Source organism: Ovis aries, chromosome 15, assembly GCF_016772045.2.
Source record: "Ovis aries strain OAR_USU_Benz2616 breed Rambouillet chromosome 15, ARS-UI_Ramb_v3.0, whole genome shotgun sequence".
Classification (NCBI taxonomy): domain Eukaryota; kingdom Metazoa; phylum Chordata; class Mammalia; order Artiodactyla; family Bovidae; genus Ovis; species Ovis aries.
Window position 1 is genome coordinate 49731881 of NC_056068.1, and position 15591 is coordinate 49747471.

The 15591-nt window shown below is 43.8% G+C and overlaps 1 protein-coding gene across 1 annotated transcript; it reads left to right on the forward strand.

Annotated features, from left to right (window-relative positions):
• The first annotated feature begins 10839 nt into the window (after positions 1-10839).
• LOC101123408 (olfactory receptor 52Z1P-like) lies at positions 10840-11859 on the forward strand. Its single transcript, XM_012095959.4, has one exon. The coding sequence runs from the start codon at positions 10840-10842 to the stop codon at positions 11857-11859; it is 1020 nt and encodes a 339-aa protein (XP_011951349.3).
• The last annotated feature ends 3732 nt before the right edge of the window (positions 11860-15591 follow it).

Below are 15591 nucleotides of genomic sequence, written 5' to 3' on the forward strand. Positions count from 1 at the left end.
AGAGCCAACTCATTGGAAAAGACCCTGGTGCTGGGAAAGATTGAGGGCAGGAGGAGATAAGGGTGACAGAGGATGAGATGGTTGGATGGCATCACTGACTCAATGGATATGAGTTTGAGGAAATTTCAGGAGATAGTGAAGAACAGGGAAGCTTGGCATGCGTCAATCTATCAGGTCACAAAGAGTCGGACACAACTTAGCCACTCTCCGTGGGATTTCTCAGGCAAGAATACTAGAGCAGGTTGCCATTTCCTACATTACACTTAATTATTTATCGGAAACATTAAAGAAAGGTACATCTAAATGTTAAAAATCCAAACCATAAAGTTTTATAAGATAAAGAAATATATCATCACAACATTGGAGTAATGGAAGTCTTTCTAAGTAGGACACAAGTACTAACTTTTTATAAAAGAAAGAAAAGAGTGATACAAACTTGACTACATAAAGGAAAGAAGTGATAAATTTGACTACATTAAAATCTAGAATTTTGGATAATCAAAAGCAGAGCTGCCACTGTTGTGTAATATATTATATAGGTGATCTGCACAAAGACATCCGACAGAAGCAAATGAAAGCCGAAATTCAGCCCACATTACACTTACCAAGCCATCAGAAAGGGAGCATTTTTATAAATTGTACAAAGGTATCCGATGTACTAGACACAGTCTCAATCAAAAGATGGATGCCATAAGCAAGTGAAAAAGCAAGCCACAGATTTGGGGAAGATACTTATAATACTTTATCCAACAAAGAACTAGTATACAGAAAATATAAAGAATAACTACAAATCTGTAAGAAAAAGACAGATAACTTAGTTTATCAGAAGGTAACATAGGTAGATAAAAGACTTGACTGTCACTTCAGAAAATAAGCATATGAAAAGATATTTGTCCACACTATTTCAGAATTCAAATGTTAGTCGTTAATGATTTAAGGCAGAATGAAATGCCTCACTCTAGCTCATGAATTTAAAACAGAAACTAAATGTATGTTGGGCTTCCCTCATAGCTCAGTCTGTAACGAATTTGTTTGCAATGCTGGAATCTGCTTGAGATGCAGGAGACTGGGGTTCAGGTCCTGAGTCTGGAAGATCCCCTGGAGAAGGAAATGGCAACCCACTCCAGTATTCTTCCCTGGAAAATCCCATGGACAGAGGAGACTGGAGGGCTGCGGTCCATCGGGTGACAAGAGTCAGACATGACTTAGCGACTAAACCACCACGAATGTATTTTACAGGGTTTCTTAAATGCAAAAAGTAACAATATTTCAGTTAAAGAAACTTGATTTCTTAAGCGAAATTAGAGTTTCCACAGAGATATTGCAAAAGGACAGTGAACGCGCATGGTAGTTGTATACTGTGTATGTCACCATTTTCAAAGGCACTGAAGTCACACCGGCTGCATTAGATTGGGAGCAAGATCATTGTTGTAGATTGAGAACGATTTCACATTCACAGCTAGACTTGGAATCTTCCACAGAAGGAGGATAAAAGTAAGCCATGTGTCCTATGTCCTAGAAAATGAAGTACCTCTACAGCCTCCATCTAAAAAACTAATCATTTACTATTATATATTCCAACTATTTCCAGTGCATTTAGTCCCTTCTCCTAATGGAAAAGAACAGTACAAAGTAGGACTAGCCAGTTAGGTGCAGCACAGCAGAGCTGGTATGAATACAGGCTTCTGAAGTCAGAGTGAGTAAGGGGTTTTTATTTGTTTTTTAATTTAAAAAAATTAGTATAGAGAAATAAATCAACAAAGCAATATACCACGAGAAAAATAATGGACTGAAAAATTTAAATATAAGCTACTTATCTGTCATTCAAAAGCAGGCAAGAGGTCAAGTGTTCAGGGTACAAACAGCACAATTTGGAGAGGTCAAGAGTTACTATGAAGAGTGACATGATTTTCATGCATCCCAGTTGCTTTTGTGTGAATATTGCTAACTTCCTAAGTATGATTATAAGACTTAGTGATGTGATCTAACCCAGTTCTCTCTAGTCTCACCCATAGTGAGACTCCCACATAAACTGTCAATTATAAGGTAATTCTTTAAGAATCCAGAATACATTCATTATCTTTCTTTGCATCTCTGGGAATCCTCATGTTCTGTTTCCTCTTTATAATTTTCAGATTAGAAAAATCTTCCCTAATCTAAATCTTTTCTAAATTTCAGACTTTCTCCAACCTGAGTCACTACTCTTTATTTTTTTCTTTTATCTTAATTTTATTTTTGTCTTCACTGGGTCTCTGTTGCTGCGTGTGGGCTTTCTCTAGTTGCAGCTAGCAGGGGCCACTCTCTAGTTGCTGTGTGCAGCCTTCTCATAGCTGTGATCTTTCTTGTTGCAGATCATGTGCTCTAGAGTGTGGACTCGGTAGTTATAACTCATGGGCTTAGCTGCCCCATGGTTTGTGGAATCTTCCCAGAGCAGGGATCGAACCCATGTCCCCTGCATTGGCAGGCAGATTCCTAACCACTGGACCACCAGGGAAGTCCCACTACTGTTTATTTTTATGACATTATTCAACATTTAGCCCAATGCCACATCAGTGAAGCCCTTACTGATCAGCTTAGACTTTAAAGAAGTTAATTGTTTTATCTTAGAGTTCATTGAATCTTTTTTTTTTTCTTATTCCTGTTGTAATCTAACAAGAACCTCCTCCCCCTGTAATAAGGGACAATTCTATGAGACTTGTGTTAATGCTTATTTTTGTTTCTCTTCAAGTCAACAGCCACTTATTGAGAGAGTTCTAGGTGCAAAATTATTTTAAAGGCTAAAAAGCGTAGTAGTGGACAAAACCAACAAAACTTACTGCTCTTCTGGATTTCACACTTAATTTGTTGCAAAAGCGTACATAGCAAGGCAAACCAGTACTGACACAAATCGGGGAATTCTAAAGAGAAAGTATGATCTCTAATCTAAGCCAGAAATCCTGGAATGTGAAGTCAAGTGGGCCTTAGAAAGCATCACTACAAACAAAGCTAGTAGAGGTGATGGAATTCCAGTGGAGCTATTTCAAATCCTGAAAGATGATGCTGTGAAAGTGCTGCACTCAATATGCCAGCAAATTTGGAAAACTCAGCAATGGCCACAGGACTGGAAAAGGTCCATTTTCATTCCAATTCCAAAGAAAGGCAATGCCAAAGAATGCTTAAACTACCACACAATTGCACTCATCTCACATGCTAGTAAAGTAATGCTCAAAATTCTCCAAGCCAGGCTTCAGCAATACGTGAACCGTGAACTTCCAGATGTTCAAGCTGGTTTTAGAAAAGGCAGAGGAACCAGAGATCAAATGGCCAACATCCGCTGGATCATGGAAAAAGCAAGCGAGTTCCAGAAATAGAAAAATATCTATTTCTGCTTTATTGACTATGCCAAAGCCTTTGACTGTGTGGATCACAATAAACTGTGGACAATTCTGAAAGAGATGGGAATGCCAGACCACCTGACCTGCCTCTTGAGAAATCTGTATGCAGGTCAGGAAGCAACAGTTAGAACTGGACATGGAACAGACTGGTTCCAAACAGGAAAAGGAGTACATCAAGGCTGTATATTGTGACCCTGCTTATTTAACTTATATGCAGAGTACATCATGAGAAACACTGGGCTGAAGAAGCACAAGCTGGAATCAAGATTGCCGGGAGAAATATCAATAACCTCAGATATGCAATGACACCACCCTTAAGCAGAAAGTGAAGAGGAACTAAAAAGCCTCTTGATGAAAGTGAAAGTGGAGAGTGAAAAAGTTGGCTTAAAGCTCAGCATTCTTTTCTGAAGATCATGGCATCTGGCCCCATCACCTCATGGCAAATAGATGGGGAAACAGTGGAAACAGTGTCAGATTTTATATTTTTGGGCTCCAAAATCACTGCAGATGGTGATTGTAGCCATGAAATAAAAGACGCTTATTCCTTGGAAGAAAAGTTATGACCAACCTAGACAGCATATTCAAAAGCAGAGACATTACTTTGCCAACAAAGGTCCATCTAGTCAAGGCTATGGTTTTCCAGTGGTCATGTATGGATGTGAGAGTTGGACTATAAAGAAAGCTAAGTACCAAAGAATTTATGCTTTTGAACTGTCGTGTTAGAGAAGACTTTTGAGAGTCCCTTGGACTGCAAGGAGATCCATCCTAAAGGAGATCAGTTCTGAGTGTTCATTGGAATGACTGACGTTGAAGCTGAAACTCCAATACTTTGGCCACCCAATGTAAAGAGCTGTCTCATTTGAAAAGACCCTGATGCTGGGAAAGATTGAATGCATGAGGAGAAGGGGACGACGGAGGGGATGGCATCACCAACTCAATGGACATGGGTTTGGGTGGACTCTGGGAGTTTGTGATGGACAGGGAGGCCTGGCGTGCTGTGGTTCATGGGGTCGCAAAGAGTCAAACACGACTGAGCGACTGAACTGAACTGAACTGAGTAAAATCAAAGATATTTATGCATACCCTTTGACCCAGGAAACCTCCTCAGGCACATGAGCATCAAAATACATACAAAGCTATTTATACTGGCCTTGACTTCCCTGGTGGCTCAGATGGTAAAGCATCTGTCTACAATGTGGGAGACCCGGGTTCGATCCCTGGGTTGGGAAGATCCCCTGGAAAAGGAAATGGCAATCCACTCCAGTACTCTTGCCTGGAAAATCCCATGGACAGAGGAGCCTTGTAGACTACAGTCCATGGGGTCCCAAAGAGTCGGACACAACTGAGCGACTTCACTTTCACTTTATCCCTAATTAGGAAAAACCAGAAACAACATAAATGTCCCTCAGCGATGGAGTATGTAAATAGGTTACGGTACATTTATACACTGGATGCTAGCAATAAACTATAGTCACACACAACATTAATTAATTTTTCAAACAAATATTAATTTTTTCTTATTTTTCTAAATCTCTTTAGAACACAATGAACTGTATAAACCCCAAAATATATACAGATGTATTGTGAGGTTTATAAGTTATGCATAAATAAAGCAAATGACAACAATAACACAAACAGTGGAAGAGGGGCAGTGGAAGAATCTTGCTGCAAGGATCTCATACTCTTCAATGAAGTGGCACAATACTATTTAAAAGTAGGCTATGGTAAGTTAAAGGTGTGTACTACAAAACCTGAGGCAAACTAAGAGGCACAGCTGGTAAGCCAACAACAAAGATAAAGCGAAATCATGAAAGACTCCAAAGAAGGTAGAAAAAGAGTTTTCCAGTGCTACCACTTTCAAATTCCAGAGGACAAACTGGTGATGCCTCCCTGGAGGAGCTACCCCTGCCTCTGTGAGTCCTGGCTGCTCACAGCACAACCCACACCAAAGTCATCTCCCACTCAAGCCCCTCAGTCACCCATTCCGGGAAAGTTAATGCCTCATCAACCTCAGTGTGTGCATACATGCTCAGGCACTCATGCACAAGCATATGTGTACATGCACACACGCCACACTTTTTACTGTCACCCAAATGCTCCTTCCTGCCTTTGGCTGACCCCCAAATTGCAGGAGCTCCTTCCCCTCAGTGGAGCCCCAGGTCATCCCAGTCAGTCATCCCCAGTCTGTTAGTCCCCTGGGATGGAAGCCTCCCTCAACCCTGACTTGCTCTCTCAGAGTCTCTAATGGATCATCTGTAAAGTGGGGGAATTCCTCTGCAGACGTGACCACTCTGAGAAAAAGCTAGAGCCATAGAAATAAGAATGTTAGTACACCATCATCTCCACACAGCCTCTCCCTGGGGTCCTCCTTCAATTTCCTGGGTTTCTCATTGCGTTCTCCTTTGAGTCCCTGGAAACACTTGCCCACTGGGAATCTCATCCTCCACTGGGAATCCCCTGGTCTACTTGTCCACCCCTCCCCTCAGCCTCATAGAGCAGTGCCTTGGAGTTGGGCACAGACCTCAGGCCTTACCTTTTCAGAGATAGTACCAAAGCCATAGCAGGCCACCACCCAAAAGGAGTGTTCTAGAGGCTGCCACAGTGAGGTTGGGCATGAGAAGACTGGGGACTTATGGGGAGTTTGAGGCAGGTAAGCCTGAGATTGGCATTAAACTTCACCACTGGCAAACCTACATCACATCCCAGCTATCATTTAACATCTATGATACTTTAAGAAAATTAGTTATTGTCTTTGAGCCTCAGTATTAATGTCTGTAAACTGGGTTAATAAATAGTATTCATCTCTTAAGGTTGCTTTGAATATTACAGATACCAAATGGAAAAGCATTTGGAACCATGCCCAGTGTGCAGTAAGTACTCAATAAATTTTAACTCACAGTATTGTTGCTGAGGCTAAAACTGCCTGGAGCCTGTCCAATGCTATCTCATGTGTGGATGAGAAGGAAGAACTGTGGTACAGACAGAAGAGTCCAAGACCTAGATTTGAGGCCTGGCTCTTCTTGCTAGGTGAGACTAAGCAAATCACTTGGAATCTCTGAGCCTTGATGGGGTTTGATTGTCCATTCATTCACTCATTTATTCGTTCAACCTCAAAGGGCTACTCTAAGTTAGTCACACACGAGAATGTTTATTAAAATTCCTTGGTGCATTCTGTATTCTTGCAACACAACCCTTACTGAGCAGGTACTCTGCAGTGGGCTGTATGCCGGGCACTGGGACAGAGAGGAGAGAGGAGTAAGACACGGTTGCCCCACCGGCAACACCTTCAGTCTAGTGGGGAGCCTGATCAGCAATTCAGTGATTATTGCACGATAAAGGCATGTCCAGGGCCTTGGCTTCAGGGGTGAGGAGAAAGATTGGAAGCTTGAGGGCTGAATGAAGTTATGGAAGAGTTTATTTTCACCAGACAGACTTGAACTCCATATTCAAGGGATACGAAGGGGAGAAGTGGAAGATACCCTGAGGACAAAAGAGAGGAGAGGGACTTCCCTGGAGGGTCAGTGGTTAAGACTCCGAACTAAGATCCCACAGGCTGCATGGTGCAGGGGAAAAAAAGAGGCAGTGGGGAGAGAAAAGAGAGACTTTTCTTTTACTGGGAATCTTACTGGGAACAGAGGAAGAGAGAAAGATGAGCGCAGTGGGGAGGGGGGAGTTCAAGGAGCTCTTGTCCACAGTGTTGACTCTCACAGTGGAGGAGCCATGCTTCTTTCTGCAGAAAGCACATGATGTCTGGCCTCTTCATCTCAGCCCTCTTACCTGGTCCCTCCCCTGCTACTCAGAACAATAAGCTTTACAGGGTGACTTGGCTGTGTTGGTCTTTTGCCTCTGTGTGGTGGTTTAGTCCCTAAGTCATGTCTGACTCTTGCAGCCCCATGGACTATAGCCTGCCAGGCTCCTCTAGCCATGGGATTTTCCAGGCAGGAATAGTGGAGTGGGTTGCCATTTCCTTCTCCAGGGGATCTTCTGGACCCAGGAATCGAACCCCAGTCTCCGGCATCTCAAGCAAATTCCTACATTGCAAACAGATTCTTTACCAACTGAGCTATGAGGGAAGCCCACAGTTGTGTCCGACTGTTTGCAGCCCCATGGACTATACAGTCCATGGAATTCTCCAGGCCTGAATACTGGAGTGGGTAGCCTTTCCCTTCTCCAGGGGATCTTCCCAACCCAGGGATCAAAGCCAGGTCTCCCGCATTGCAGGCAGATTCTTTACCAGCTGAACCACAGGGGAAGCCCAAGAATACTGGAGTGGGTAGCTTATCCCTTCTTCAGCAGATCTTCCCAACTCAGGAATCAATCCAGGGTCTCTTGCATTGCAGGCAGATTCTTTACTGACTGAGCTATTCTTTACCATGAAGCCTCCAAATCAGCAGAACCTTTCCTCCTCTGGTTTCCAGAATCCCGTTTGCTCCTGGCTCTCACTCCATCCCTCTAGTCTTTATGTCTCCTTCGCTGACACCAGTTATTCTGTCTGCCCCTCAGGATTCTATCTCATGCCCTGAATAAAATTATCATCTCCATCTCTAGTTTCAATCCTTCATCTGAGCACTCCACATTCATTTCCAGTTGTTGACGACTGGGCATCTCTTCATTTATGAGTTTTCACAACATCCAAATGTGTGTATTGACTGTACCTCCCAACACTCCAACCCTGTTGCTCTTCCTCAGGTTTTAGCAGCTTCAATGTAGTCATCATGGCCGAAAAAACAAAAAGAAACCTTATAATTATTGTTGATTCCTCTGTCTCTCTCCACTTCCAGTTGGTTCTTAAGTCTGACTGATCTGTCTTTAGAAACATCTCTTTATCTCCTTTAAGACCTTCATTAGAAAAGTAGATGATCTCCTCATCTTCCAGTCTTGTTCATCCCTTCTGCCGCTCCTTGAGGAGGTTGTTATTCTATCTTTCCCCTCCTGGATGCTCTGGGGCCCAGTGTCAAAGAGGCTCTTTTATTAGTTTACTTAAGTAATCTTAAGATACAAAACAGAAGAGCAAAGTACAGTTCACATGATGGAGATAGGCCACCCTTGTAAAAGGGTTGTGGGCAGCCCATGCCAGCTTTTTCTCCCCCTCAAGGGACCACCCTGGGGCATTTGGGAAGAAGGAGCACAGGCCCCTGAATGTCTTCTTAGCCACTGCTCCTCCAGGTTGCATTTTCCCCCTCACCCTTTATTCTATCACAGGTCACCTCTCACCTCCTTCGCTCTCAGATTCTCAATTCCACCCCACTGGACCATCTTCAACAGAACTCCCCTAAGGATTTTTACCACCTCCTCACAAGGGTTGTCTGGCCCAACCACAACAGAAGTCCACTTCCCAAAATCTGAATTATTCTGTCTGAAACAATGCTCTAAGAGTTCCAGAAACACATTCCAGGGTGGACCCTGGAATTCCAAATCCAGTTCCTATATAGAGGGCTCCCTGTGAACTTCAGGATGTTTCTCTATACTCTTCTGAGTATTCAGAGGGTGGCTATAGTAACACCAGTATAAATGCTGATTTTCAGAGACACTACATTCAAACCTCTAAGAAGGAAGACTGTTTCTTCCTGGCTGATCTACAAGTCATGGTGTTATTGTTGTTTAGTCACTAAGTCACGTCTGACTCATGACGCCAAGGACTGTACCCGCCAGGCTCGTCTGGCCATGGGATTTCCCAGGGAAGAATACTGGAGTGGGTTGTCATTTCCTACTCCAGGGGATCTTCCTGACACTGGGATCAAACCCAAGTCTCTTGTGTCTCCTGCATTGGTAGGTGGATTCTTTACCACTGAGCCACCAGGGAAGCCCTACAATTTATGAGGCTTCTCTAATTTTCAAGGTTACCAGTGATAATAGTAAAATGGTCAACTGCCTGAAAACTTTCCTGGGACCCCACATGTTCAGCTCTAATACCAGGTACACCTAGGCACAGCAGGACAAGTTGATCATCCTGACGTTGTTAAGAGCATGCACTCCGGAGTCTGACTTCAAATCCAGGTCTGCCATTTAACAGCTGTAGAACTAGACCTAATCTCTCTGTGCCTCACTTTCTTTTCCAGGAAAATTAAGAAGATTGAAAAATTAATAAGTGAAAGCATTTGGAATGCTACCTGAACTAAGGTAAACAATTACCTCAGTGTTAATTCCTCTTATCACACCTACCACTACCAAATGGTGCTCCCTAAGATGTAAGCCCAGTACTGAATTGCACATCTTTTAATATCCTAATTATACAAAAACCAGGCCAAAGCTCTGAAACTGCTGCTCTTCAGAGCCCAGCTGACACTAGCTTCTTACCACCTTCTCCCTTTCCCTCATTCACCTACTCAACATGCCATGTTCCAGCACCTGCTCTGCGCCTCCTCTGTGCTGGAGCTCCAGAGGACACAACAGAAGTGTGCTGTTACTCCTGCCCCCCCAGAACTCACATTCTGAAAGGAAAGCAAGCATTATCCACTGGGGGCAAGCCCAGGCAAGAGGCCCCTCAGCCAGCTGAGAGGGTCTTAGGTAGAGACAAGTCTCTGTGGCCTGTGCTTTGTGTCCAAGAAGACAGAAGCTCTGCTCAGCAGCTTCCTCTATCCTTGACACAGAGTGTACCCCAGGCACAAAAGTGAGACCATCATTCCTCACTGGTGCTTCACTCCAGTGAACCCCTACATGGTCCTTCCCAGGTTTCTTAGACCCGATGTGGGGGCTTCCCAGGTGAGGCTAGTGGTAAAGAACCCGCTTGCCAATGCAGGAGACGTTAAGAGATGTGGGTTCGATCCCTGGGTTGGGAAGGTTCCCTGGAGAAGGGCATGGCAACCCACTCCAGTATTCTTGCCTAGAGAATCCCATGGACAGATGAGCCTGGTATTTTCCTCACTCCCCAAAACCCCTCCTTGGTCCTTCCCAGGTTTCTTAGACCAAAGATTCCTCATATACTTTTCTTCCTGCTAATCAAGGATCTTCTTCATCCTTTTTAGTGCCTCTGAGCCATCACTCCTTTTTCTTCTCTCCTACACCATACCTACTTTCCTCCGAACCTTTTTACTCAGCAATCAAATATCAGAAATATCACAGAAAGAGTATCTTTTTTAAAAATTTATTTGGCTGTACTAAGTCTTAGTTGTGGTATATGGGATCTAGTTCCCAGACCAGGGATCAAACCTGGGCCCCCTGCATTGGAAGCTCAGAGTCGTAGCCACTGGACCACCAGGGAGGTCCTGATAAACAGTATCTTGTAAGTTTACACCTCACGTGCATAAGCTAAGAGCTCCCTGAAGACAAAGAATGTCTTGTTCATCTTTGTAGCTCCCATTACACCTGACACAATACCTGTCTATTCCCCCAGAGTGGCCATAGATACATGAAGAGGTGGATATTCATCACAAACCCCTCAGGCCCCAAAATAGCAATAGAAATTGGCTTTCTTCCACTGACCGTTTTGTTCCCCACTTCTGGGGCCAGCCCAGGGCCAAAGCCAATGGATGAGGATCGAAATACCAGCACCTTCAACATTTCCTACACCAACTTCTTCCTGGTGGGCTTTCCTGGATTGTCAGAGTGGAGGCCCTTCCTGGTCCTGCCTCTTACTTTCCTCTATGTGAGCATCATCTCTGCCAACGCCCTGGTCATCCACACAGTGGCAGCCCAGCGGAGCCTGCACCAGCCCATGTACGTGCTCATTGCCCTGCTCCTGGCTGTTAACGTCTGTGCTGCTACAGCGGTGATGCCCAAAATGCTGGAAGGCTTTGTGCATTATGCTAACCCCATATCACTGCATGGCTGCCTGGCCCAGATGTTCTTCATCTACTTCACGCTCCTTCTGGACTACAACCTCCTGCTGGCCATGGCCCTAGACCGCTATGTGGCCATCTGCCACCCACTCCGCTACAGTGACCTGATGACCTCCCGTTTGCTGGGTGTGCTGGCCTTTTTCGCCCTGACACGGAGCCTGGGAGTGGCAGTGCCCTTGGTGGTGCTAACCTCACGAGCTCAATTTTGCCGGACAGCGGTGATCCGACATTTCACCTGCGAGTACATTGCGCTGCTGAGTATAGCTTGTGGAGACTTGACCTTCAACAACCATTTGGGGCTGGCCATGCGGTTGGCCACTGTGAGCTTTGATCTAGCCCTGCTGGGGACCTCCTACACCCGCATCATCTACGCTGCCTTTCAGATATCTTCCGGGGGAGCCCGAGCCAAGGCCTTGCACACGTGCGGCTCCCACTTACTGGTCATCCTCACCATCTACCTCTCTGGTCTCTCCACTTCCATCGTGTTCCGAGTAGCCAAGACTGTGTCTCAGGATGTCCAGAACCTCCTCAGTGCCATCTATTTGCTGCTCCCAGGAACCTTGAATCCAGTCATTTATGGGGTGAGGACCAGAGAGGTCCGGCAACATATAGAAAAGATGCTCTGTGGAAAGGAACTCGCCCGGGAAGCTAGGGAGAAGCCAGAGAGGCTGCAAAATATGAGAGTGAAAGGGAAACTGCCAGGGTGAACTTCCTCAATATGGGATATTGGGGCTGTGATCTCTGGGTACAGAGATAAACAGGCAGTACTGAGGAACAGGCTGGAATTTCCTGAGATTACAGGCTCAACAGCAGGTTCACTGTTGGTAAACTATTCCTTTTAGAATGCTGTTTTCAATCCAATAATAAAATTGTTTCCCCCTATTTATCCCTGTTAGTTTCATTTCTCTGTCCTCTTCTCCCTGACTCCTGAGAAAGTCCCCAATTAATACCTGGATATATGGAGCTCCACCGGAAGTTATATAAAGTCATGCAGACGATCATTTGCCCTGAACACACAGTTTGAAACAAGTAATACAGGACAGACCCTTCCCTGGTGCCCAATCTGTCCCAAATATGGTGTAAGACTTGACATGAACCCCAGTCTGACCAAATATCCAGGTCAGTCTTGAGGCCCAGGTCCAGTCTAATGCAAGCACACAGGCTGGATTCCAGAGTTCAGGCAGTTCCAAACCCAGGTGAGGCTCTGCCTGATACCCCTATCTGATACAGGCACACAGGCCAGGCCTATCCCAGGTGTCCAGCCTAGCCCAAACAGTTCCAGTCCAGCCAGGGGTCCCAGCAGTCTGAGAGTCACCCAAACCAGGTCTTCTCTGGGGACCCAATCTCATCCAAAGGCCAGATTAGGCCTTTATCTGCACTTGAGCTTGATCCAAACCCATTGGTCAGGACACTCTTCCCATAGTAGCCAGTGTGATTTATCTAAGTCACCCGTACTTGAAAGATCTCCTTAACTGTCATCTATGGAATGGGGTGTCCTTCAGGGATATCCTCAAAAGAGGTGTCCTGTACTGTGCAGAACCAGCTGTAAACCACCCAAGTTTTCTCTTCCTCTGTCAATTGATTATATAGAATGTCCCATGAGGCCATGGGTGCAGGCTGGCAGAGAAGCACGAGTGAGAACCATGGGCATTTGGGCCACTTCTTCAGTAGATTACTTATGCATCCAGGGCCTGCTTGAGGCCAGGCTTGTATACACAACTTCCATTTGATGATGCCACTATGGAATGCTACTATGCATGCCAACTTTAGGTTTAGTGGGCAGATAATACCCAGTTCATGACAGCAGTTCAGGATGCATAGGAACTTGACGGTCTTCGGTTAAGCAGGCTTGAGGCACAGTAAGTAGCAGCCAAAAAGCTGTCTCTCTCAAGGGATCGAAAGATACTTGAGTGGGTTGCATGACAGGCTGGACATGTTGCAGAGCCTTCTTTGTTCTGGGCCCCACTCAAAACTAGCAGCTTTTAGGGTCATATGGTAAATGGGTCAAAATAACACACCCAAATGAGGAGTATGTTACCATTTTGCCTCCAAAATCCATAGAGGACCACTAGGCTTTATGCCTGTCTTTTGGTTGTAAGAGTCAGAACAATTTATCCCTCACCATGGAAGGAATACCTCAACATGCCTCATACCACTGATCCCTGATACACAAACGTTGTACTGGTAAGTCTATAGCAGCTGCTTCTTTTCGCTCACTAGGTCCAACCCGTACCTCAATGTAATGGAGCAGTGTGATGTACCGTGGAGAAAAAATGATCAAGATGAACTATAAATTACAATACTGGGCTGGAGAGCTGATATATCCCTGAGGCAGAACACATACATGGTAAGCCAGACCTTTGCCTCTTTTATTTGATTAGGAGTATCCAGTGATGGTATTCTGCATATCTCTATTGCCACATCACCCCATGGGCTATCAGAGCTCTCTTCACTACTGCAAAGTCATGCTTAAATCTCATCAAATTAGACAACCAATTCAGGAAAATTCATCCTTAGGGTTCCATTCCAACAGAACCATTTTCAGTACCAAGACCTTCTATTAGTCAGGGTCTCATTCTCCAGAGAAAATAAGCTCTGTGTGTGTGTGTGTATATATATATATGTATATGTATATATATGTATATATATATGTACACATATACTATCTTATCTATATATTCCCTTGACCCTTGAACAATGCAAGGATTGGTTTTAGGACACACTAAGGATACGAAAATCCATGGATGTTTAAGCCCCATGATACATCCATGGTTCCACATTCAGATCCAACCAATCACAGATTGTATACTACTGCCACATTTATTGAAGAAATCCAAGTATAAGTGGGCTCATGCACTTAAAACTCATGTTGTTCAATGGTCAACCATATCTCTCCCCCCTTCTATATACACACATATATAAAATTGTGGAACTGGGAAATCCAAAATCGGCAGACTAGCCACTGGGATGGGAACCCAGAGCAGAGCAGACATTGCAGATCAGTCCAATGGCAGTCTGGAGGCAGCAGTCCTTCTTTCTCAGGGGACCACAGTCTTCTTCCTCTTAAAGACTTTAACTGATTGGATGAGGCCACCCACATTTTGGAGAATGATCTGATTTACTCAAAGTCAACGAGTTTAAATGCTAATTTCATCTAAAGAAATACCTTCATAGATCTATTCAGTGTTTGATCAAATATCTAGATACTATGGCCTAGCCAGCTGACACATAAAATCAACCATCACATTCCTTAGGCTCAGAGCAAGCCTAGAGAAGTATGTGTCCTAGCACAGAGCCAATCCGCAAAGACCTAGGAAAGCTATCAGAACATTAACTGAACATACTCTGAGAGCAGACTTCACTGCAAAAACATTTTGGAAACGACTCAGAATGTTTCAACAACAAAAATCACAAGCATTATAAAGAAACAGGAAAACATTCAAAGGAACAATATAAACTGACAAAAACCACTCTAGAGAAACTCAGCCATCAGACTTTCTAGACAGACATTAAAACAACTGTTTTAAACATAACCAAAGAGCTAAAGGAAAACAATGTAGTAACAGAGATTTTGTAGTAACAAAATCAGACTATCAACAAAGACAAATAAAAGGAATCAGACATTCTAGAGCTGGAAAGAGCAATAAGTGAAATGAAATTTTCACTAGAGGGGCTCAACAGCAAAGCTGAGCAAGAAGAAAGAATAAATGAACTGGAAGATAAGACTACTGAGATTAGAGGAAAAAATAAGATGAAGAAAAGCGAACAAAGCCTAAAGGACCTGTTGAGACGCTAATAAAGTGGACTGATAAATGCAACACAGAAGTCCCAGAAGGAAAAGAGGAAAAGGGGCAAAATCATTATCTGAAGTAATAATGGAAGAAAAATTCTCCAATTTAACAAAAGATGTGAATCTACTGTACCAAGCAGCTCAATAAACCCTAGTTAGGATAAATTCAGGGACCCACACCAAGACACATTATAATCAAATAGTCAAAAGTCATTTGTACAGTTAAACAGAAGATTACCAGATATCCCAATCACTGAACTTCTAGTACATACCCCAAAGAACTGAAAGCAGGAATTCAGACTACTTGTGCGTCAATGTTAACAGCAGTATTACTCACAATAGCCAAAAGGTGGAAACAGCCCAAATGTCCATTAAGAGATGAATGGATAAACAAAATGGGGTGTATATGTATGTGTATATACGCATATACATATATATATATATATACACACACACACACGACGAGGTATTACTCGTCCTTAAAAAGATATGAAATTCTGATATGTGATACATAAATGAACCTTGAAAACATTATGCTAAGTGAAATAAGCCAGATAGAAAAGGACACATATTAAGATTCCTTCTACTTGAGATACCGAGAATAAGCAAATTTAGAGATAGAAAGTAGAATAGAAGTTACCAGGCAATG